Source organism: Hylobates moloch, unplaced genomic scaffold (assembly GCF_009828535.3).
Source record: "Hylobates moloch isolate HMO894 unplaced genomic scaffold, HMol_V3 SCAFFOLD_5, whole genome shotgun sequence".
In the NCBI taxonomy this organism is placed as follows: Eukaryota; Metazoa; Chordata; class Mammalia; order Primates; family Hylobatidae; genus Hylobates; species Hylobates moloch.
Window position 1 is genome coordinate 30,313,097 of NW_026652280.1, and position 26,733 is coordinate 30,339,829.

At 36.8% G+C, this 26,733-nt stretch overlaps 1 protein-coding gene across 4 annotated transcripts in view; it reads left to right on the forward strand.

The window, feature by feature from the left end:
• The window catches only part of DYM (dymeclin), a 395,506-nt gene that overhangs the window by 202,176 nt on the left and 166,597 nt on the right, over positions 1-26,733 (forward strand). For 2 of the 4 annotated variants that reach the window (XM_032152347.2, XM_058438379.1), the window contains exon 14: positions 25,407-25,571. The exons of the other annotated variants lie outside the window; for them this stretch is intronic. In XM_032152347.2, coding sequence (XP_032008238.1) covers positions 25,407-25,571 — 165 coding nt within the window. The remainder of the gene's footprint in view (positions 1-25,406; positions 25,572-26,733) is intronic. 4 annotated transcript variants of the gene reach the window in all.

The following is a 26,733-nucleotide window of genomic DNA, read 5'->3' on the forward strand; positions in this document are numbered from 1 at the left end:
TTTGCCAGTGCTTCTTATAAGTGAAGTTTTAAATTAAAAACAAGTAATTTGTGTACTTGGTCGTTTAATATAACACTTTACTTAGAGGCAGTTGTTGCCAACCTTTCTAAACATGTGATCCCCCTGTTGGCATGTTTTTAAAAACCCATTGACTATCTTTCAGTAGTTACTGACTGAAAAGATTTGAGAGTGAGCAGTGGGGTCCCAGACACCCTGTGACAGATAGTCTAAGCAGCTTTTCCCAATCGGAGTTCATGAGAAAATCAAGTCCAGTGGAGAACCAGATGAGTGAGGATTTCCTCAGTTCTCCCAAGGAGATAGTCATACATAGCGAATACCCTCTAAATGAGAAGGAGAGAAGTTAGTTGATGACAAAACTTTTGCCTTCTTAGGAATCCTGGTTTAAAAGATCTGTGAGGCCTTCGGGGTTTGAGGTCCACTGGTTAAGAAAGATTACTATAGGAACTCAACGTGACACTCCTGTTAATAATTTTTTTTTTTTAAATCTAAAATGTGCCTGCTTTCTTCACTAGTCAAACATGAAGATCATATTGAAGCATGAGAGCATTTGTCTATTCTTTACTGAATAAACTTTCATGGACCCATTAGTCCTGGAAATTCAGAAGTATATACAACTCTGTCATAATATAGAAGTATATACAACTCTACCTGATATCGACATAATAATGGTATCTTAGTACATAAGCCAATCAGAGACCTTCATATGATTATGAACTTCCAATTTAGGATCACTCAGTGTTAAATGAATCACTGAGATTCTAAGTATGTTCTCTGAGAAACTAAAGAGACTGGTTCTAGCAATGATTTCTTTTTTTCTTTTTTGAGACAGAGTCTCGCTTTGTTGCCCAGACTGGAGTGCAGTGGCATGATCTCAGCTCACTTCAACCTCCACCTCTCAGGTTCAAGCAATTCTCATGCCTCAGCTTCACAAGTAGCTGGGATTACAGGCACATACCACCACACCTTGATAATTTTTGCATTTTTAGTGGAGACAGGGATTTACCATGTTGGCCAGGCTGGTCTTGAACTCCTGGCCTCAAGTGATCCACCGTCCTTGGCCTCCCAAAATGCTCATATTACAAGCATGAGCCACCACACCCAGCCCTAACAATGATTTCTTCGTGGAGTATGTTAAACAAGAATAGGTATTTAGGGGACATGTAATCATTTATCAGATATTTTCTGTGTGGCTACCATGTGTCAGGCATCTCCAGGCATTGGCGATTCACACCATAGACTCGTGCTGCCTTCAGAGAACTTATCATCTAGCAGGCTCTGTGTTTTACTGTGATGAAAGTGGGACCCAGGAGAAGGCAGCCAGCTCACCTGAGTGTCACGGAAGGCTTACCAGTGAGACGATTGATGCTTGAGTTATATCTGGGAAGATGAGCAGGTCTCCTCTTTTAAAGTAGCGAGGAGGCAGCTCTTTTCTCTGTCCATCTGGCTCTTGGCCCTTCCCTAACCTTCCTTTAGAAACCCTAGGTATAGGCCAGGCGCAGTGGCTCATGCCTGTAATCCCAGCACTTTGGGAGGCCGAGACGGGTGGATCATGAGGTCAGGAGATCGAGACCATCCTGGCTAACACAGTGAAACCCCGTCTCTACTAAAAATACAAAAAAATTAGCCAGGCATGGTGGCGGGCGCCTGTAGTCCCAGCTACTCAGGAGGCTGAGGCAGGAGAATGGCGTGAACCCGGGAGGCAGAGCTTGCAGTGAGCCAAGATTGTGCCACTGCACTCCAGCCTGGGCGACTGAGCTAGACTCTGTCTCAAAAAAAAAAAAGAAACCCTAGGTATAACTTGACGTTTTTGGGTATACTTCCCTTTCAGTGACCTACAGAAGACGCAAAACTTCCTTCATCTAACTTGACTCCCACAAGGTGATGAAAATAAACCATGTATTAAAATAAAACCCATCTAGAGGCTGTGTGTCAAGCTGACCTTCATCCAATTTTAATTTGTTTTGTTACTCAGGAAACTTTATTTTTCAATGTATATTACAGTTATCAGATGGTTGAAATACTCAGATTACTTTATGTATTTTTATTGTTATTATTATTTTTTGAGATGGAGTCTCACTCTGTCACACAGGCTGGAGTGCAGTGGTGCTTTCCACTCAGTGCAACCTCCGCCTCCCAGTTTCAAGTGATTCTCATGGCTCAGCCTCCCGAGTAGCTGGGACTACAGGCGCACACCACCATGCTCAGCTAATTTTTTTGTATTTTTAGTAGAGATGGGGTTTTGCCATGTTGGCCAGGTTGGTCTCAAACTCCTGACCTCAGGTGATCTGCCTGCTTCGGCCTCCCAAAGTGCTGGGATTACACCCGTGAGCCACCACACCCAGCCCAGATTACTTTAAATTAGATCAGCAATTCTCAGCCACAGTGGAATGGTGGGGTGGGGTGAGAGCAAGTGGAGTGTAACTCCAGGCAGCCTGTCTGACTCATCTTTGCAGAAAGACACTTGAAGAACATGTGTGGTGCATGTTGTAGTGCTGGGGAAATGGTTGATAACTCGCAGTGTAGAAGGTGACTTATTGTAGAAACTGAATTTGTACATTATTAAATTAATGAAGTCGGTGCATAATTGTTATAGAAGCCTCAAATGAGTGATCGCTTTTAACTTTTTAATTTGGAAAATTCAAAATATGTTTGAAGAGAATTATATAATGAAACTTTAGATTCTCAGCACCTACCTTCAGCAGATATCAGTTCTTGACAAACTTTATTTCATTTATTTCCCCACCTTTCCCTCCCTACCCTGGATTATTTGGAAGCAATTCCTGACATCATTTTATCTATCAGAATTGCAATATGTAAAGAGGTACATTTTTATGAATATCCATTTATGATTTGGTCTCTCTACAAGTGGCGGAGAGAAAAATAAAATCAGTTACCACCGTCTTCCAAAACATGGAAATTAGCCATGGTTTTGGTCCTTAGTCATTTAGAATCTGATTCAGTTCAGGGCTTACTCTGTCACTCATATTGCTAATCAGTGTTATATGGACGCTGTCTTATTTAATTGTAACTCTAGCCATCTATGAGGTACAGAATTTCTGTTTAGTAGATGAGGAAACTGAGACTCAGACTGAAACTTATCCAAGGTCATGTAGCTAATAGTGTGGAGCTGAAATTGAAATCCAAGTTTGACCCTAGCCTAGAAATGTTCTTTTTGGCAGACCTGACATTGATAAAACTGAAAAGGATAGGCAGACATCATCTACCTTATACCTGCACTCAGATTCTCAGTTGTGAATGAGTAGAATGTCCCCTATATAAAGTTTCTGTGCAGTCTTGGATCACTTCTGTGCATTGATTCTCAAAGTGTGTTCTGTGGGCCACAGAGGGTCCATGGAGTCTAAGCGTTTTATAATAAGACATCATTTGCCATTTCTACTGTGCTGACATTTGCATCAAGGGTACAATAGCAAAGTTGGGGTAAAACTGCTGAGACCTTAGCATAAATCAAGTGGTGCCTAATTGTACTAGTACTCACTATATTTTCCACAACCACACACACATTTGTGGTAAAATCATCTTCACTGAAAAATGTCCTTGGCAAAGTAGTAAAAATGATTAGTTGTTATAAATCTTGACCCTTGAGTACATCTTTTTGATACTTTCTGTTGTAAAACCAGAAGCTCACATAATGCACTTCTACTCCCTACCGGGTTCCAATGATTGTCTTGAGGAAAAGCAGGTGTGTGATAGAGTTCTGAGCTGAACTAGCCACTTTTCTGATGGAATAGCATTTTTACACGAAAGTACATGAGACAGTCTTGGCAGAGAGGAAACTGCCAGTGTTGGTTGCCAATAAAAAAAGTTTTCAAGTCAAAATTAAAATTTCGAAAAACTTATATTTGGCATCATGAGTTTGACAACTTCCCAATAATTTAGACTTTTGTTATAACATCAATGATGTTAGTAAACATGGATTTTAAAATATATTATTTGATGAAATGTGTCAACATTTGGAAGATCTGCATAATTCAGGAACCAATACCTCTCAAATGACTAAAGGGGCTTTTTCATTAACTGTATTAATATTAACATGTAATGTGTTTATTATTAAATTTAAGTGAATTAGTAAATATTTAATATTTTTCTCTGTTTTAATATCTGTCAGTATAACTGACATATGAAAAAGTTCTTTGGGGTTCTCATTAATATTTTTAAGAGTTGAAAGGGGCCCTGAGAAAAGTATAAGAACCAGCACTCTAATGCCCTTTCAGGATGAGATAGGTAGAGTGGATGTGAGCATGTCTGTATTAGAGAGTTCAGTGTATATACTTTTAAATATCTACTATTTCTGAATTAATTATACCTTCCTTCCATCAGTATAATCAATATTTAACTATATTTGTATTCATGCTTCCATTTAATAAATATTTATTGAGAACATAGTTATCAGAGGTTGGAAGAGAAGAGGTATACAGAATATATAAATCATGTTTATTCTCTGTAAGAGCTCATGGTCTCTTTCCTAAAAAGTCATAAGATAGCAATGTTATTGTACTAAATTGCCTTTTAAGTTTATTGCTTCTCTTGCCTGGGTGTGGTTATGAAATAAATTTGTTGCTGTTGTCTATTTCTGTGTAACAAACTACCCCAAAACTTAGTGGCTTAAAACAACAGTTTGTAATGACTTCCACAGGGCTTTGGGTTGATTGCTTAGCTAAGTGATTCTCTACTTGCGATCTCTTGTTTGCCATCGTAGAGCAGCTGGGCTGGGTGTCCAGTGTGCTCCCATCTCAAGGCTGGCAGTTGATGCTAGCTGGGAGATGTGTTGAGGTGTTGCCTGGAACACCTCAGTTCTTCTCCTTGTGACCTTGCTAAGAAGCTTAGCCTCCTCACTGCAATGCAGGCAGGTTCCCAAGAGGAGACATCTCAAGAGTGGCAGAAACTATAAGGTTTCTTATGGCCTAGCTCAGCTATCCCTGAATGTTACATTTTGTTGGGTCAAAAGCAGGTCACGAGACCAGCCCAGATTCAAGAGGAAAGAACCACAGAAGGGCATAAATGCTGGGAGATGTGGTTCATTTGTGGCCATCTTTGAATACTAGCTGCCACAAGACTGCTAGAAGACTGTTGAATTAAGTTTTATAAATTATTGCTTATTGTAGCTGGGAAAATGAATACTTTCATTCTTAAGATCAACATCCAGGCTTCTGTTCAAAATAGAAAATTTAAGCTGAATCCATTCAAATACTATTCTTTGCATTTTTTTTCCTTTAATTTGCATTTGTCATTAACATTCTCTCCCTGACTTTTGCCTGTAGTTTCTTCTGATGAGCAGGAAATGCCCACTATCTAGTACAGGTGTCTTCACTTATAGTCAAAATGGAAGAGGAGCAAGTGCACAGAGTTCCTGTAAGATGCATGTTCATGTGGCTGCGCTTGCTGGCCACTGAGTTGTTGGTATTGACCAAATCTTGTCTTTAGTCTGAGAAAATGTAGGGCTGTGTTATCTTGTGGCAGTGTGGCAGGCTGGATGTTCACTCTGACAATAGCAGCTCAAGTCCTATACAAGAGAGGCTGAGGGGCAGCATTTGGAGGGTGGAGTTTGAAGGTTGTTTGCAAGTGCCATTTAAACAGCATTCACAGTGTCTCCAATTTGATTATGTATTCACAGTGGCTTGGAAATCTGGCTGGAGGAAATTTTTTTTTTTTTTTTTGAGACGGAATCCCACTCTGTCACCCAGGCAGGAGTGCAATGGCATGGTCTTGGCTCACTGCAACCTCTGCCTCCTGGGTTCAAGCGATTCAGCTGGAGGAAATTTGATAGGGGGATGCTTTAGCTAAAGCTCCCCCTTGGTGGTGCTGTTGCACTATAACTTCCAAAGAAAACATCTTTTTTATTGCTCATTTTTTTAAGCAAACATTTTATTGGACACTAAGGTGCACCAGGCTCTGTGCTAGGTTTAGGGGAACCAATACAACAGTTAATATCCTTATAGTCTAATCCTGGCTATTAACTTTCTTAACATCAAGAGTGAAGAAATAATATTAATATTATTATATACTATCAAATAATAATATTAATACATAGCTAATTAATTCAAGCCAGATCCATTGCTGCATGTAGACACTATGGAGGCAGTAACCAATTTGCCTAAAGATGATGCATTCACAAATTTCACGATTTTAAAGGTTACTTAAAACAGTATCACATAGCCCTTAAATATAGCTTAAAATGCACAGTTTAACTCTAATAAGAAAATTGCTGTTTAAAACTTCACTGACATGCTATTTCTTACCTATCAGATTGGAAAAATCCATTTTCCAGGTTATGTAGAAACAGACCGTCTCAAAATTTTCTGGTTGAAGTGTAAATTGGTACAACTCCTATGAAGAATGTGGTAATATCTATCCAAATTTCAAATAACATCACCCTTTGACCCAACAATCCTACGTGCATTTGTGCAAAATGACAATGTACTAGTTTATTTTGGGAGCATTTTTTATAATAGCAAAAGATTAGGAACAACTCAAATATCCACCAATAGAGACCTACTTAAATATAGTACATTGATCTAGTAGTGTGCAGCTGTAAAAAAAAAAAAAAAAAAAGTAAGGTACTGATGGAAGGCTCTTTCAGATGTATTACGTGAAAAATACAAGATATAGAATAATACATGTATGTGATTAGAGTAGGGGAAAATAATATATGTTTGCATTTATCTTTGTTTACATGCAGAAACTCTGGAAGGATACACAAGAAACTGATAAAAGTGGTTATTGGGTGGGAGGAGAGCTAGCCTTTTCACTGTGTATGTTTTTCCTCTCATCTCTTACCATGTAAGCACCAAAGGGGCAGTGATCTTTATTTTTTTCACTAATGGTATCCTTATAACAATACATGGCACATAAATATTTTTAGAATAAATGATTCAAAAATAACTCAAAGAACAAAAGTAACAAGCTGATTACAAAAAATATAGACAAACTTGAAGCCAACTATTAATATAATGTCTGCTTCCAAGTAATCCTTAGATTGATGTCTTGTTGTATAACACTGTAGATAATTTTCTACTCATGTATATGCAATTTAAAAAAAAGTTTTATAGGCATTTTCCATAATATAATCTATGTTGAAAGATATATGGCCTCAAAATATTATTGAATTTATCCAGTTAATATTGCTAATGCCATATATTACGACATTTAAGTTGTTTATATATGCATGTCTAGACATATACAAACAGCTCTGGAAAGAAAATATTCACTCATGCATCAGAGACAGTGTATGACAGTGTGAGCACTAGAATGAGAGACCCACCTCCGTTTGTTGCCAGCCGTGTCATCTTGGGAAGTTACCTAACCTTTCAGTGTGTACAGTCCTTTAGTACTTGTCCCATAAAGTGATTCCCGGGTTCCAAGCAGGAGACCCTTATGGATAATTTGCTTAATAAAACTGAGCATGAAGATACCTGGATGAGCAACTGCAGGAGAGTTTCTCTCTTCAAGAGGGTAGGGCTAGGTGAACTGCTCCCAGATCTGACGTGTGTCTTGAGCTTCGTTAAGCAACAAGGAAAAAGATTGAAAGTCTAGCGGGAGCAAGTTCAAGATGAGGGACCACTGATTCCTTGGTTCACCTTGCTAAGTTATATTTGCAAAGAGCAGATGGTTTGTACTAATCTGACTGTCGTGTGCATGTTGTTTTCATCCTCTACCTCAGAGGCTGGGAGTTCTGCAGGCCTGGCTCCTACGGAGTGGCCTTTTGGGAGCAAGTTCACATTTTCCTATTTACTTACATTGTTATTTTTAAAAGACTTTGTTTTCATTTCTCATTGTTAACTGGCTCTTGGAATTTACCCCTGCCTATTTCCCTTCCTGAATCTTGCCATTTATAAAGCAATTTCTTCTTTCCATATATTAGTTTTCCTAAAGTGGGGTATATTTGATCAAATTCAAATAGTTCCGAAATACCAGTAACATGACTGAGAATGGCTATTTATTTATTTATTATTTATTATTTTTTTTGAGATGGAGTCTCCCTCTGTCGCCCAGGCTGGAGTGCAGTCGCACGATCTCAGCTCACTGCAAGCTCCGCCTCCTGGGTTCATGCCATTCTCCTGCCTCAGCCTCCTGAGTAGCTGGGACTACAGGCACCTGCCACCACACCCCATTAATTTTTTGTATTTTTAATAGAGAGGGGGTTTCACCATGTTAGCCAGGATGGTCTCAATCTCCTGACCTCGTGATCCGCCCATCTCGGCCTCCCAAGGTGCTGGGATTACAGGCGTGAGCCACCACGCCTGGCTAAAAGGTACATTTTTAGATACTTTATTGAATCTCTGCTAGACACCCCCACAGTTTGTAACCGATCCATATATTTTTGTATTATATGGATCTTTAATTCTTACAACATCTAAACACCTTATCTACTGAAAGGGAGTGTGAAAGTACACTTTAAGTATAAGAAATTCCGTTTCAGGCTGGGCATGGTGGTCACGCCTGTAATCCCAGCACTTTTGGGAGACTGAGGTGGGCGGATCACCTGAGGTCAGGAGTTCAAGACCAACCTAGCCAACGTGGTGAAACCCTGTCTCTACTAAAAATACCAAATTAGCCAGGCGTGGTGGCGCCTATCTGTAATCCCAGCTACTTGAGAGGCTGAGGCAGGAGAATTGCTTGAACCTGGGATGCAGAGGTTGCAGTGAGCCGAGATCTCGCCACTGCACTCCATCCTGGGCGACAGAGCAAGACTCTATCTCCAAAAAAAAAAAAAGAGGCTGGGCACAGTGGCTCACGCCTGTAATCCCAGCACTTTGGAGGCCGAGGCGAGCAGATCATGAGGTCAGGAGATCGAGACCATCCTGGCTAACATGGTGAAACCCCATCTCCACTAAAAATACAAAAAATTAGCCAGGTGTGGTGGTGGGCGCCTGTAGTCCTAGCTACTCGGGAGGCTGAGGCAGGAGAATGGCATGAACCCGAGAGGCGGATCTTGCAGTGAGCCGAGATTGCACCACTGCACTCCAGCCTGGGTGACAGAGCAAGACTCCTTCTCAAAAAAAAAAAAGAAAAAAAAGAAATTCTGTTTCAATCAAGTAGGATTTCCGTATAGCCAGCTAATATAAGACAGAAAGTGATAAATTGTGCAAAGTATATGAATATGGAAAGTGGGGAGAGCAAATAGTTCCAAACTAGGGTAAAGCAGAATACTTCATAACGTACCTGTCTTTCAAACAAGATCTTAACAGATGAATAGTATTTCAGTAGGTTAAAGGCAGGGGAACAGGAAAATCACATGTGTAATTTAGAAACATCAACAGGTTGCAAGAAAAAGAGTTTTGGAAGGTATATATAGCTGAATATTATTATAAAGGAATTACATGTTTTTAAATTTTTTATCTGTGAATGTTTACTTCTGAAGTTTTCTTGTCTCCAACCTGTGTTCCTTTTCTTGCCTGCAGAAGTGAAATCAGACACAGACATTGCAGTTTTAAGAATCATGTTGATGTGACCCTCCTCAAGGCTAGTTAGTACTTAACAGTTTGTATTTAGAGGAATTTTTGACTAAGATTTCTCTGGTGACTTTTTAGCTCCAGATGTGTTAGTACACTATGAAGCATTGTAACAGCTGTTTATTTCATTAGAGTTGGATCTAGACTGCCACTATCTCAGAGGAACCAGATACAAGTAGATCCACTCTACTTTATTTGACAAAGGAAACATGCTGATCCTAATAACTAAAGGGAATGTGGCAACTAGTTCATGTATTTCAGTATCTTTCACATAGGACAGTGTAACTGTGACCTGCATTTTCACTTGGGAAAGAGCCCAAGAGAAAGACCTGGGAAAAGACCTAAGAGAACTTAAGCTGTTCAGCAGTGGCTGCATACCTTTGGAGGCACCATCAGAGAGATGGATGGAAAATTGGGTAAAGGGAGGTCTACCCCCCAATCCAAGATTCTGTGATTCTGATACCTTTACTTTAAAGCAATGATTTTCAGGTTCTGTGTTTTGTTCTCGTACTCTAGATCTCCTGCTTTCTTTGCTGGTGGCAACACGAGCAGCCACCAGCTTCTCTGGGATACCCAATCTACTCCTCCCAGAGCAGCTCCACTCTGCTTTGATCTGTTTACACGTTGCCATTTCACATCAGCTTTCATTGGAAAAAAGGGTTCCATTGCTTTAAATATATGCATACATAAGCACATACATAAACGAATAAGTTGAAAATTAGAAAACTCTTTTTAAAGGATGGAGTAATGAGGTTGATCTTAAGGTTCTTTGAACTTCTCAAAAGGCAGTGTAGTAGTCTAAGCTAATATATCTATCTAAAAGATGAATATTGTGCATTAGAAAAATAGTATTCTTTTAGTGACACTCATGAAGTCATTTTTTAAATAAATAACGGGGCTATTTGATTATTTAAGCTCTATGTGCCTTTTAAAATATATTCATCATATAGAAATACTCTTTTTTGTCTTTTACTTATTTCTACTATAGGTTATTGAGTTTTTCTGCATGGTTCTGTATCTCTTTTGTTCCCTGCCCTCTGCAGAATTTTATCTGATAGTAGATAGAATGTGGATTCTTAAGGAGAAAATCTGTTTTATTAATTATAAGGCGTATGTCTCAGACTACCAAACCAAGTATACTGAGTGTTTTGAATTAAATATTTAGTGCTTCATTGACTGTTTCCTCTGACTTCCATTAAGACCTTTAGAAATAACTCTTCTCTAATAAGCCTTTTGTTTGTTTGGGGCCAATATACAGATTGATGTGGAATGAACCATTGCTGTAGTATTTAGGGTGTGGTAAGCTTTTCTCAGGAACTTATCTCATTTCAGTATAGCTCATTTTTGATAGGATATTAACAAGTCTCTGTCATGGCAGGAAACACTTGGTTTTGTTCCCAGATGTCTGATAGTAGTTCTTTTTTGAGAATAGTAAGATTTTTTGGATGTTAGCATGGGAAAGGCATGTAAAAAGTGTAGAGAGATTATAAGGGGCTTGATATCAAAGATTTTTAAAGACAAATGGTCTGTGCCTGAACAGGACATTAGAATTGAACTTAAAATCTATAACCTAATTTTCTTCTTCCCTTGAATACAGTTGGTATATTTGACCAGCATAGGCTACTGCTTCACCATAGTGACTGTTGTTTTTAATTTTTTAGGACACTAAAAAATGTATTACATGTAGAAAATTTCCCTCTTTTAGTAAATAGTTCTTTGAGTTGACAAACACATATAGTCATGCATTTACCACCACAGTGAAGATAATATGTTCATCTCCCTGAAGATTCCCCTGTGCTACTCTGTAGTCAAACCATTCTTACTACCCAAGCCCCTTTCTGTTCTTTAGTTTTCCTTTGCCACTTTCTCATAAATCTAATCATATGGTATTTAGTCTTGTGAGACTGGAGATTTATCCATGTTCTTGTGTGTATCATTCCTTTTTATTACTGAGCAAGTATTTTATTCTATGGATACCACAGTTTATCCATTCACTGGTTGAAGGATATTCGGATGTTTTCATTTTGGGGCAATTATGTATGAAGCTGCCATAAATATTTGTGTAGAGAATTTTGTGAGAACCTACATTTTCATTTCTCTTGGGTAAATACCTAGGAGTAGAGTTTCTCAGGCATATGTAATTGTATATTTAGCTTTATAAGAAAGTGTCAAAGTATTTTCCAAAGTGGCCATACCATTTTGCATTCTTGCCAACATTATATGACAGTTCTAGTTACTCCACATCTTCACCAGAAATTAGTGTTTTCTTTTTGTAAAAGCCATTTTAATAGTTCTGTGGTGCTCACTCATGGTTTTAATTTGCATTTCCCTAATGACAAATAATGTTGAGCATCTTTTCATGTGTTCTTTTGCCATCCATATATCTTCTTTGGTGAAATGTCTATTTAGATCTTTATCCTTTTTCATATTGGGTCGTTTGGGTTTTTGAGTTTTGAGTGTTTGAGTGTTCTTTATATATTTTGGATACAAGTACTTTGCAAGTATGTCGTTTTGCAAATATTTGTTTCTTCCAGGCTATGGCTTGTTTTTTCTCAACATTTCAAATAATCCATAATCCCCACTTATCATTTTTCCCCTGATAGTTGTTTATAGACCACAGTACTTTATGTTGTCCCTGTTCTTATAGCTCTTATTGTTATACGTTTATTATTTTGTCTAATAGATTATTTGTCAAGTAATTTGGAATTATTAGATTAATTATTAGGTTAATAAATCTAAAATTAGTTTTATTATTTGTCAAATAATAAATAATACAGAATCAGTTTATGTCTTGTTGTTTTCTTGTTTAACTTTTAGTAAAGTATGTGTATATTTTACATCTTCAACTAGATTATAAACTGCTTGATGAGTAACCATTGGTTAATTTTCTTAAAAATTATGTACAAAATAGAGATAAAGGGAAGAGTTAAATAACTAATAACTGTTTGCTCAGATGTGAGATAAATAAGAACCTGCGTCCTTTTCATCAGAATTTAGGTCTTCCTTGGACCCAGTTTTCTCCTTCTAGGAATGGCCACCAAAAATGCACTTTAGCTTGTCTTCCTATCCACAGTAAATGTCCTCCCAACCCCCTTCATGATCTCTTTCATCGCACCTCACCCATTTCCTATATCCAACAGTTACAACTTTTACCTGAAAAAGGATAGGTAGCCTTCATAAGGGACCCTAGTTCTAGAGGTTGGTAGAAGTATTGCTGATTTTGGTTTAAAATAATCTGAAATAATTCATAGAATGAATAAAGTGATAACTGTAAAGTCTTCAGAACTATTTCACTTTGGCCAACTGTGAGATTAATCATGTTATTCTAGTTCTCTATTCTGCTGGAAGAAAATAGAAAGCTTTCCTTTTGGCTGGGGATCAGGGATGATTATAATGATTGAATTTTTCTCACTTCTGCAAAATGGCCAAATTGTGGGGTTTTCTTAAGATTTTAAGAAATGAGCAGTTAAGACCTTGGGAATTATTGTGTAAGTTCCTGTTGCCAGTGATTTATAGGCCTTTGCTTACACCTAAGGAAGGAAGTAATTTTATGTTTATGGTTATGACTCTGAATCCCAGCCCAGCCTAAACTGTGCTTGTCAGTCTAATATAAAGGTAATGATGATGCATAGAACTCCCATACACAAGATAACTTGTGGATCATTGAATATGGAACATTAGTTTTTGTCCATTTCCTCCAGTTAATAAATATGGTGGTTTCTTATGCCAAGCACTATACTAGGTATTAGAGAAACTAAAATAAAAACTTAACATCTGCCCTCAAAGAGTCTATGATTATTGAGAGGGGAGATAGACAATAAAGCCATTTACAAATGCATTTTGTGAAGTTGCATGTTGATAGTAAGCATAAGGCACAGCGGGAACCTAGAAGGGAGAGCACCAAAATGTGCATGTAGCAATCGGGGAGGGCCTCATAGAAGAGTCACACTACGCTTAGTGAAGCATAATAGTTTTCCAGAGGATATGGAGATTGAAGGAGCATCTCCAGATAGTCAGCAGCAGGTGCAAAGACCAGAGGCAAAAGACTGCATAGCTTGTCTTTTTCATTTGGAGAAGATGCTGCGGTATGCCTCAGTCACTATGGCAGTCAGGCTGATACTTCAATTAGACTGGTTAGAACATTGGACTGGTGAGACCAAGATCGGTCTTTTCATCTCCACCCATCCACTCCAACAAGCTTCAATTTCTGATGACTACATTCCTGTAACAGACAGCTCCCATAATCCTCACCTGCCAGCTCACAGATGTGGGTTTAGTGTGTATCACCACACCCTTCTGAGTACAAGGGTGAGAGACTGTGGATGTTCCCGTGTATATCCATGACCACAACTGAAAAATGACTCTGAGATGGTCTTCTGATTATGACTTAATGGCATAGTTTCTGTGTATATATATGAAAACTTGTTCTTATTTTAATGACTCCAATAGACTTTAAACTCTTACCATTATGTAGCATTTTATCTTGTGTGTATTTTTTCTGCTCTGCTATGGAAAGGATATGACATAAATATTTAATCAGTCTCAGCAGAATTGGCCTTATTTCATGGCTCCAGATTATCTGACTTCACTGATCTAATATTTGTGGCATGGATGTTGAAGAATCATAACTTAGAGCTCAGTTTTTTAGGAAGAATTTTATAATGGCTATAAATCGTTTTGCCAAGAGGCAGTTTGTACAAAATAATGACTTTAAAAATGAGCAAGCTTTTTGATGATCATAAAATGTGCTGAATGTGCTATTTTATACCTGTTTATTTGTGAACTCAATTTTTCCATTACATTCTTAGTGTTTATACCTCAGATTATTCAGTGCAGACAGATGTGTGTGGACTGAAGAACAGTTTTGATTTTAGCATATAGTCATCATTCATGTCCCCCAAAGACTAGATTTTTTTAAAACAAGTATCTTAATTTCCCTGGATGACATTAAAAGGTAAATTTTAATATTTTCAGGCTGAATTGTATGTCTTTGATGGCTATTTTTGTAATGAGCCTGTGCTTTAGGTCTTTTTTTCATTTAGTCAACTGCATTCCCACTAGAACCAATTTGGCATCTGTGGGAGTCATCGTTTTAATGTGTGCTGTGTCCATCCACCATTTCCTTTGGTACGAAGAGGAACATAATGACATTGAAATGCTTCTTTCAAAATATAAGTTGTAAACAAATCTAATCAATAAATTATTTTCAAGTAAATTTTGTTCTTATGAAATCTCCATTAGAGTTCCCTTCACCCTAACTCTATATTCATGAAAAGAAAGTGCCAGAAAGAAATTTCAAATGAATGTCTGCATTTGTGGAGTTTTAGACTTTGCTTATTAGACCACAAGTAGAGTAGACAGCAACATGCTATTAACACATTGAAATACAACTTCAAACCATATAGCAAACTGTGCATTGCTGGGAACCAAGCCAGCTTCACATTGCTGCATGGCCATATTGGGCATTTGCAGAGCAAATGTCTGTAATGGAGAGCCATGACAACATTCTTTTTAAATAGTTGCTTTGTCTGAAGTCAAAAGACATTTTTCATTCACATACCATGTAGGAAGGAATGCTGGTAATAAATTGATCTGTTTATCCACACCTGTAAATATAGATGGTACATCTATAAAACAAGGGACAGTGGTATACTTAATGAGTTCCCTGTACATTTTCATCTGTTCAGTCTCAGAATTTTAGATACCTGGTGCATATGACTTACTGTTTACAAAACTTTTAAAAACTATTTTCAGGTGCCTTGTCCCCTTTGCTTTGGTGGTGTATGATAATCCATGCATTTACTTTGTTTTCTATGTGGAAGAGAATGAGATTCTATAAACTGTGATCAAGTCTTCAAAGACAAGTTAAAGTTCTCAAAAATTTTCTTGGAAATAAAATTTGTCCCTGAGAGATAATATGGTTATTCTTGTAGCTATTGCCAAATTTATATCTGAACCTAATAATATTTACAATATTTTAAAAACAGAAAGCAAGTAATTTGACAAAGATATTATGAAATTGCTATTTAAGATATTTGGTTGTTATTTATGTTTCTACAAATGTTTAGGTTTTAGATCGTTATTGATGCACTTATATACAAGAATAAGTGGCTAATTTAGGATGAAAGTCCTTATTGGAAAGTTTTGAAATCAGCAGAGAATATGATTAAATCTCAAGTACCAGTGATGGTATACATTTTAATTGATTAAAAAATTGTATTTTACTACAGATGTAGGAATTTCTTATTCTGAATTTCTTCAGCAATTAATAAAATAACTCACAGAAAAGATGCTAATATTGTTATGTTATATTGTAAAGAGGTTCATTATTATTATTATAGTCTCTATTATTTTATAAATCTGGCAGTGGGATATTAGGTCATTTCATCCCCTTTGAGCTAGTACTAGATTGTTCCCTTCAATATATTTTCCAGTGTTTGAGCCAGTCTGTTAATCCTTCATACTAGAGATTCCCAGGATGTTCATTGCTGGCAGTAGATTCAGCTCCAGGAAAAATGGCTTCTGCTGCCAAGGAATTAAATGATTCAAGGGTTGTGCTTGCACCACTGTTGTATAGTTTCCTGACATTCATTCCAGATTTTCCTTTGCTTATTTTCTTGGATATGTAAGTTTTATACTCTGTAAAATTGTGTGTGTGTGTGCACGCTATTTTATAAATTTTTAGTTTGCAAAAATTTCCCCTGGAAACTTAATGCATATTTAATGCATATGAATGAGCTAATCAATGGGATTAAAGATATCTCAGGAAGTCTTACATTCAGATTATGTTTTATTCAATGGTATTTTTAATGTTACTAATGAAAAGAATCGTTGGTCACCAGTGAACTCCATATTGCCAAATCCAGTGGACATTTTCTGTCTCATTTGTCCTTTCAGTTGTATTTGACACTGGTAACCACTCCTTTATCAAGATAACCTCTTCTTGGTTTCCTCATCTTCTTTATGGTTTTTTTGGCCACTCTTCAGAATTCTGTTAAAGTTTATCTTAATCTAGATTTGAAGTGATCTTGTGATACTTTAAACGTTGGCATTTCTCAGAGTCACCCTGTCTTAGTTTGGGTTGCTATAACAAAATAGCATATACTGGGTAGCTTATAAACAACAGACATTTACTTCCCACAGATCTGGAGTCTGGGAAGTCCAAGATCAAGGTGCCGACTGATTTGGTGTCTAGTGAGAACCTGCTTACTGACCCTAAGAGGGCAGTTTTTTCTCTTGTCTTCCCTTGGTAGAGAGTGGAAGCAAACTCTCTGGAGACTCTTATAAGGACACTAATCCCATACATGAAGGCTCTACCCTCATGACCTCACCTAATCCTAATGCCTTCCCAAAGACCCCACCTCCTAATACCATCACCTTGGGGGCTAGGATTTCAACATATACATTTGTGGGGGACACAAACATTCAGACTGTAGCAACCCGCTTCTCTTTTCTCTCTCTACTCTTTTCCTAGGTGATTGTAGCCACTCCCGTCCTCACACAGATGACTCACGAACATACATTTAGCTAGCCCTATCCTCTGGCTTCAGACCTGCATGTCCTATCAGATGACTAATGTCATCTTTTGGGTTTATCAGAGACATCTCAAACTCAGCATGTCGAAAATGGAAATCTTGCCCTTTCCCAGCGTCTTTTGATCCTCTTTCCCTGTTGCCGCCTCATTGAATGACACCACCATTTATGCATGCCAGAAACCTGAGAGTCAATTTTGACACTCCCTGTCACCTGCCATATTCAATTCATTACCAAGTCTTGTCAGCAACCACCCCTCAAATCCATTCATTCTCCTTTATCATTGCCTTAGTGCCTACTCTACTGCAGTAACTCTTTAACAGGTCTGATGTCAACTCTTGCTTCATCAGTCTCCAACCAGATGGATCATTTCAAAATGCAGATCTCATCCTGTGACTCCTCTGCTATATACACTTCAGATGCTTCCCATTGTTCCTAGAATGAAGGCATAATTCCTTGGTGATTTTTACCTACATCTGTTCTTCCCCAAGGTCAGCTCCTTACACATTGTCCTTTACTTTTGCATAGGAGACATGTTTCCTTCCAGTCTCAGTCCTATGTCTGCCTTTTTCCTTCGCTTGTAATTATTTTCCTGCTTATCTTTAGTCATCTTGCAAATCTTGGCTGAATCGTTACTTTTATGAGGAAACTTTCCCTTACCTATCTATTCAGGCAAAATCTCATCTATTTCAAGTTTCATCTGTAGTACTTTGTTACTCATTTACATCAATTTGATTATTTAGTTTGTCCACTCAAGAATGTTAACAACACTTCCCTTAATATTATCTGATTCAAAACCCATATTCACATTATGCCTGATTATCTTTGAAAAAAATATGTTTATTTTGATTAGTTCAAATCAGGATTCGTACAGGATCCCACACCACATTTGATTAGTCATGTGTGTTAGTTTTTTTCAATCGAGCAGAGGCAGGTTTTTGTAAATGAAGTTTTGTTAGAACACAGCCTTGCCCATTTGTGTGCATCCTATGGCTGCTTTCTCACATCAGTTGCAGAGTTAAGTGATTTTAAGTGAGACAATACAGACTGCAACTATTTGCTACCCAACCTAAGTTTAAGAAAAAAGTTGTGCAGTACCCCTTGCTTGCTTTGCTTTTTTAACTCTTCAACTCACATCTTTGACTAGTTGGTCAACAGGTAAGCTGTCTTACAGAATATCTCACATTCCGGATTTGTTTGTTTGCATCTTCCTGTGTCCTTCAATTTGTTCCCTCTCATCAATTTCTCTTGTAAACTGAAAATTAACTCTAGAGGATAGATCATTTAGATGGAATTTTTTGGCAAAAATACTTAATACGTGTTCCTGGTTATTTCATATTCTATCTTATTAGGAGATACGTAATGTCTAGTTACCTTGGAGATACTAAGATTGATTGGTAGGTTCAGATGGTGATAGCTAATCCTTTCATTCTAAATTTCACCATCATTCTTTCATGTGACTTTCATTTGACTAAACTGTTTTATTATATGTTGCCAAACGGCAAATTTCTAATTATAATGTTATGTGCATATTTGTGACATAGAGTTTTTCTGTAAAGAAGAATTTTCCTTCATCCACTGTGTAATCATAGTTGGAAAGAGGGGAGTAATGCTTAACTTCTTCCTTTTAATATTTAATTTTCAAAACTAGAGTTTGGTGCCTTTGGTACCTCTAGTAGTAATTGATACATTTTCATTTTTTTGTTTTTTTATTTACTTTATTATGAACTTCTGTTCATATTGTCCATATAGATTGTATGTTTTTGATCAGTCGCGGAGCAGTTATTCTTTTTGGTTTCTGATTGTTTCATTTTTGGCCTTTGGGAGATCCCTTATGTTGCCTCTTAATGTCCTTTTGACAGGACTCCATTCATCTTTGACAGTTTCCTTGCTTTCTTCCTTGCTTTTAGGCCAACAAGATGTCTCAGACTCATTTGTATTAAATACATTTCTTGTCTCGGACCTAGAAGCCACAACGTTGTTGGTAGGTGATAGGATGCTCATTATTGAGGAGTTTGTAATTTTTTTTAGGTCTCTTCGATGGACAAAGCTGAAAAGATATAAATTCTTGTAAAGAAAAAAGATTATTAATACTCTTAGTTCTGATTCAAATTTCAGATTATTTAACAGAAATTCTGATTTGCTTTTTTGAATACCATTAATATAATGTTTTTCTCTTTATTCTGTTCTGTGTGTGTATACAGTTGTTTCACAATAGTATTGATATTATGACTAATTTTAAGTAAGTGAATGAAGTTTAGGATTTTTTTGCGTGTTTTCATTTGTCCTTAGAATATAACCCACTGAGTATATAATGTCAATTCTACATTTGAAAGTTAATTCAAAATAATTCTTTGTGTAGTTTCATTACCACTTGAGATACAATTAAATTTGTTTTAGTTTTCAGTTTGAGGGAATTTGTTCTTCTTCTTAGTTTAACTTTAGTTTTTGAGTATGTATAATTTTAAGCTGCATTAATAGAGTATAATCTTTTCAACACTGTCCAAAACATGACACATCTAGAATAATGTGTTTACTACTTTTTGCCATATTTTAGGAATGACCAGCCTAGTATCAAGGGTGGGATGATATGAGTGGTTTACCCTGGATCTGGATGGCAATAAGGGGATATATTGTCTATGTCTGTAAAGAATTTCAAAACTATAATAAAACTAACAAAATTTGGTCTGGGTTTTTATTCTCACCATGCACCAGCAATTCTCAGTACTACCAGTGAGAAAGTACTTCTCCCTGCACTGAGTGTGTTGCTAAGAAGCTTATTAGGCAGTGTGAGTATCCAAAGGAGAGTAATAAGACTGACGAGGAATCCAAAAACCATAGCCCATGAGAGATGAACAGATTTTAATATCAATCAGAGAAGAAAAGATGAAGAAATTCACAATTTCCTCATCTATTTAAAGACTGTAGCATAAGGAAATAAATTAGACTTTGTGTACTGAATTCCAAGTTTCATTACTGGGTAGAAGTTACAGAACAAATGGATTTAGCTTTATAAGGAGAAGTTTTCTAATTGTTAGAATTTATGTATCTGTGGAATGAGGCTATTTGTCAAACTAGAGAGTTCTTTTTCTCTTAAAGATGTATAGTAAGAGCAGTGTGAACATCTCACAAGGGATGTTAGATATTCTTCTGTGGATAGATCTTGCACAAGATGACCTCCTGGGCTCTCCCAGCCCTGTGATTCTGAGATCACAGTGCCCATTTTCAGGAATCCTCACTGTCTAGACCCATCCACTAAAATGAATCATCATCTTATTCACATCTAAGCCCCATTACAAGTTTATTAATATCATCCCTTTCAGTGGAAATTAGAAATATTTTATTCAGTTATGCTAATGTAATTAGCTCATAATGTCAAATGCTTGAGAAGTTGAGATTGTAGTTCTGCTAGGTATTTGTTTCTCATGTCAAATGTCATACCATCAGTGAAATCGTTCATAACCACCAAAATTAACAATTAGCCCCTTCAGCCCCTGTTCCACCTTTATCATATTTTATTTGGTTAACAAATTTATCTTGTTTATTTTTTTACTCATTGATTCTGAATCTCCCTCTATTTAAATGTATATTCTGTGACAGCAGTCCTCAACCTTTGTTGCACCAAGGACCAGTTTTGTGGAAGTCAGTTTTTCTACAGACAGGGGCAGAATGGGGGATAGTTTTGGGATGAAACTTCCATTTCAGATCAGATCATCAGCATTAGATTCTCATGAGGAGCATACAACCTCAATTCCTCGCATGTGCGGTTCATAATAGGGTTCGTCTTCCTATGAGAATCTAATGCCACCACTGATCTGACAGGAGGCGGAGCTCAGGTGGTAATGCAAGCAACGGGGAGTGGCTCTGAATACAGATGAAGCTTCGCTCATTCAGCTGCCACTCACCTACTGCTATGTAGCCCAGTTCCTAACAGGCTTCAGAATGGGGGATGGGGACCCTGGTTCTATGAGAGCAGAATCCATGTATCTTTTTGTACCACTGAATCCCAAGCATTTAGTGTTGGTACATTTTTCTGTAAGGGAATCCATGTCTTTGTTGGCTTTTAAAATGGCCACTTAAAAAAATTGAGGAACTACTATAAGAGTAATGTTGTCAAAATCAAATACTACTGTTGAGATTTTGAATCTGTGAAGGATAATTGCATTCTTTATATTTTGTCTTCCCTTCCAACAACGTGCTAGTTAGTATTTCTTCATTTATTCAAGATTTCTTTTATGCCAAATAGTAAATTTTGATAATTTTCTTTATATAGGCCATAAACATGTATTATTAATTTAATTTCTTAGTATTTTTTAATCTACTAATGGATCTACTAATGAGCTTTCTCAAAGGAAGGAAGGGAGGGAAGAAGAAGAGACATTGGAAAAGGATATACAGAATATTTTTATTAGTCTAGGTAAAGGTTAACCTGCCTCTGGTAATCTCGTTTTTTTAAAGTTCTTTAAGCATATAGATAATTAAGAAAATAAATTGGCCAGGCACGGTGGCTCGTGCCTGTAATCCCAGCACTTTGGGAGGCTGAGGTGGGTGGATTGCCTGAGGTCAAGATTTCAAGACCAGCTTGACCAATATGGGGAAACCCCATCTCTACTGAAAATACAAAAGTTAGCTGGGCCTGGTGGCATGCGCCTGTAGTCCCAGCTATTCAGGAGGCTGAGACAGGAGAATTGCTTGAACCTGGGAGGTGGAGGTTGCAGTGAGCCGAGATTGCGCCACTGCACTCCAGCCTAGGCGACAGGGCGAGACTCCATCTCCAAAAAAAAAAAAAAGTTAGAAAAAGTTGCTATGAAAATGTGCTATAATTTTATTATCAAAGTACTGAAAAATACATTATTAGAAAACTTCACCTTGGAATCTTTTTTAAGCATTACTTTTTTGCTTGTGGTTTTTGTCATCTTTTATAGACTTGAATGTTGTTCTAGGACAGAATATGGTCATACTTTATTTTAGTGAAGCATAACCATATCGAATAACATTTCAGAACTATACGTTGCACAATCTTGGACATTTTCTTGTAAGAAGGCACTAAGGAAATTTTATTTTTGTGAAAGTATAATTCTTAAGTAACAGTGACTGTTTTATATGGGCTAGCTCCAGACCACATTTGCCTACTTCCCATGATCTTGTTTTTCTGATGTCCCAAGCTTTAAGTGTAGAGGTCAGAATGACATTTTAGGGCTCTAGGTTTGAATCTCATAATCTTAAAATGGATATTATTCAGTTTATCAAAAAGATCAGTTCTATTTTTTTTTTTTTTTTTCAGATTAAAAATAAATTAGGCCGGGCATGGTGGCTTATGTCTGTAATCCCAACACTTTGGAAGGCCAGGGTGAGTGGATCACTTGAGCCCAAGAATTTAAGACCAGACTGGGCAATACAGTGAGACCCTGCCTCTAGTAGAAATTTTAAAAATTAGCTGAGTGTGGTTGCACGCACTTGTGGTTCCAGCTACTTGGGAGGCTGAGGTAAGAGGATCACTTGCCCAGGTAGTTTAGGCTGCAGTGAGCTATGATTGTGCCACTGTACTCCAGCCTGGGTGACAGAATGAGACTCTGTCTCAAAAAAAAAAAAAAAAAAAATTAGTTTTACCGAAAATAGTGCAAATAATTTTCATTTACCTTTAACTCACATTCCCAAATGTTCAAATTTTACCACATTTGCTTTACTATTGTGTTTGTCTCTTTTTTTTTGAAACGGTTGAGAGTAAGTTTATGGACATGATGTCCCATTACTAAGTACTACATTGTGTATTTCTTAAAAATAAGGATATTTATCAAAATCAGGAAATTAACATTGATAAAAACTATTTTAAGTAAAAAATGCCTTTTTTCTCCTCCAAGTCAGGAATCTAATACCAAAATCATGTTACATATAGTTGTCTTCTTTCATCTTTTTTAATCTGGAATGGTCCCTCCGTCTTTCTTTGTCTTTTATGGCCTTTAAAATTTGGAGAATACAGAACAGTTTTTTGTTTATTTGTAGAATGTCCCTCAATTTTGGTTTGCTTGATTTTTTGGGAATTAGATTTTGGCTATGCTGTGATCACATCAGGAGACACATGACATCTACTTGTTCCATTACTGATGTTAATGTTAACTGTGATCCCTTGTTTAAAGTGCTGGTGATACACATTTTTCAAGAATATGGTTCTTGTATTTTCTTAAGTTTTTGCTCTCTTTTGGTGGATGGAGTCCTAGGATCCTTTCCAAGACGCAATAGAAATATCTCTTTAAATATAAGCCTACTTTAAAAGATTTTTAACTACTCTGTTTTGGAGATTAACAGCTTCTTAAGACTTTCTCTATTTCAGAGGAATTTTGTTTTGTCTAATAATCTGTCTCCTGCTCTAGGTTGTAAGCTCCTTAAGGGTAGGATTGTGTGTACATCATTCCCCACCCTGTCTTCAATGCCCAGCACTGTTCCCACATGCAGTAGTTAGTAGTTACTGCTTGACTGATTGGTTGTTTGATAGGCTAGCGGTTGAATGGATGAATGGATTGTTCATTTGTGGAAATTTGCCCATTTCAAATCTTCTAACTTACTAGTTTTGAGTTCAACATACTTTAAAAATTACCTATCACCCTCTTGGTATTAATACTTTGATATAGTTTTGATGTGGTTCTTTAGACATGATTCTCAAGGACTAATAATAGCTAAGGCATATCACATGATATGTTCACTGTTTTGTTGATTCACCTTGTCAGGTTGATTTTACATTCTCTTCTCTCTAGCTTGCTATTTTTAAATGGCCTGAAATGTGGCATCAGTGAAACTACTCTGACAATAATAGTAATAATTCTTATTGGTCCTCTTTTTTTTTGTAATATCACTTTAAAATCTTGGAGCAGTTTAAAATTTTTTACTTCCATGTTGTTCACTTATGGGTTTGAGGCTTAGAGAGATCATACACCCACTATTATAAAGCTGCCAATGGGTGAGCGGGATTTAGATTTCTAAGTTTTGTCTTTCTTTAAAAAAATTTATTTTTGCAAGCACTTTTCCAAAGGATTTCTAAGTTTTCTGACTCCTAATTCAGTGTTCTCTCTACCATAATCTCTTCCATATTGTAGTAGTATTATTGCCTACTTGCCAGGAACATATTCATAATACCATGAAGAAAAAGTATTTTGTATCACTTTGTTCTACCAAGGCATATTTTATGTGGTTCACTAATGACAGCCTCATATTTTGAGACTTTTCTCCCAGTGAGTATGCCTTTTCTCCCCTAAATAGACTTTTTAAAGAGCAGTTGTAGGTTCACAGCAAAAGTGATCAGAGAGTATAGAGTTGCCATATATCCCTTGGCCTCCAACTTCCCCCACTATCAACATCCTGTGCCAGAGTGACATATTTGTTATAGTTGATGAACCTGCATTGACACGTAATCATCCAAACTACATAGTTTACATTAGGGTTCACTCTTGGTGTTGTATATTCTTTGGTTTTTGACAAATGTATGTATCCACCATTATAGTATTAGTAGAGTAGCTTCACTGCCCTAAAAATCCTCTATGCTTTGTATATTCATCCCTCTCTCCCCTCTAACTCCTGGCAACCCCTAATCTTTTTGCTGTCTCCATAGTTTTTCCTTTTCCAGAATGTCATATAAATGGAATCACACAATATGTAGCCTTTTGCAGATTGGTGGCTTTCACTTAGTAATTTAGGTTCCTCCATGTCTTTTCATGACTTCATAGCTCATTTTTTTAGCCCTAAATAATAATCCATCATCTAGATGTACCACGTTTATTTATTTATTCATCTACTAAAGGACACCTTGGTTGCTTTCAAGTTTGGGCAGTTATGAATAAAGCTGCCATAAACACCTGTGTGCAGATTTTTGTGTGGATATAAGTTTTCAAGTCTTTTGGATAAATTCTAAAGAGCACAATTTGTGGATTGTATGGTAAGAGTATATTTAGTTTTATAAGAAACTGCCGAACTGCCTTCCAAAGTAGCTATACCATTTTGCATTTCCACCAGCAGTGAATGAGAGTTCCTGTTGTTCCACATCCTCGCCTGCATTTGGTGTAATCCATGCTCTGGATTTGGGCCATTCAAATAGTCTATGGTGGTGTCTCATTGTTTGAATTTGCATTTTCCTAGTGATGTATGATGTTAAACATCTCTTCATATGCTTATTTGCCATCTGTATATCTTCTTTGATGAAGTGTCTGTTTAGATCTTTTGCCCATTTTTTTTCTGATTGTTCATTTTCTTTTTTATCTTTTTATTCTGACAGTTTTTTTTTCTCGGGCACCATCTAGTGAAGATACACAGAAAGCTTTGAGGACATAAAAAATGATTTATTTTTTCAAAGGAAAACTCCTCTCTTTCTCTCCTTTTACCTTTGTTTTTCAGTTATACCTGCCGCCACTTGCGGAGATATGTTTATGTGTTGGACAAACTGTATTTCCCCCACTCTCACTGTTCTACGCTTCAGCATTGCTTCTCGACCCTCAGTGACAATGGAGAGGAACTCTTGTCTTTAACTTGCTCTCACATTCTCAGATCCTATGCTTCCAGGTTATTAACCTCTGCTGTCCATTTACTGCATGCTGCATGTTGTATATGACTGATAATCGCATGTTTTAATAAGATGTGTCAATTAAATTATTAAAGAGAACATTTATATTCGAAATGGTACTAAATAATTTTTTTAAATAATAGTTGGATTTTGTTTCCTTACAAATGTCTTCTTAAGTAATTTATATTATGTTTCATAGGAGAGAGGAAAGCTTTCAACCAAAGTTGTCTATAGAAACTTGCCAGAACTATTCCATACCTCATTCCATTTGGGAATCTTTTGATTTAATTTATAGTAGTTGGAGTGCTCTGATTTTTATATGAAATAGACTCTACAGTTACTATGACCTTTGAGTTCTCCTTCGTGCAAGCACACCTGAGAGCTCGCTGTAGGATTTCACCTATGTTCCGATAGAGGTGCATTCAGTTGAGCAGGTTGATTTTATAGGAAGGCAGAAATTATACTATTGGGGTTTTGAATTTTTTACTCATTTTATTTACATGCAGAGTGGCTATAAAATCATATAAAATCAGCAGGTTGCAATGTGTCATGGATGAATGTAGATTAAACATAATGGTGGTGGGTGGAGTAAGAAAGAGACAAGCTATCAATCTCAAATATCAGAGAAAATCAACACCTACTGTTTTGTGTGTATCATGCACCAAAATAGAGGGGCAGTATGACATTACCGCTTTGTGCTTTGCAGTTAACATTTTTAACACAAGTTTTTTTTTTCCTAAGTAAGAGATGACTTATACTACAGCACTATACTGTTAGCTAGGTATGATGATTTAAGGCAATATCTTCACTGCCAGATGATTTAGATGAAGAAGGAGAAAACTCCATGACAACCTTAACCAGAAATTAGCAAACACTTAGAATTTAAAATAGACCTTTTCAGATGATGAAACATATAAAACTTGAGACTATACATAATATCTAAGTGAAAACACTTGATTGCTAGGAAAGCAGTCTGGTGTGTAAGTTGACAGAGACTTTTCGTAGCAGATTTTATAGACTCATGATGATGTTGATCAGCCTCTTATTGAGTCAATGTAGGTACTTTTGAGAAACAAAAAACTCAGTGTTAGAAAAGCAGGTGAAAATGATAGAATTAACTCTTAAGTATGTAATGTTAGAAGAATTTATCAAATTTAGCAA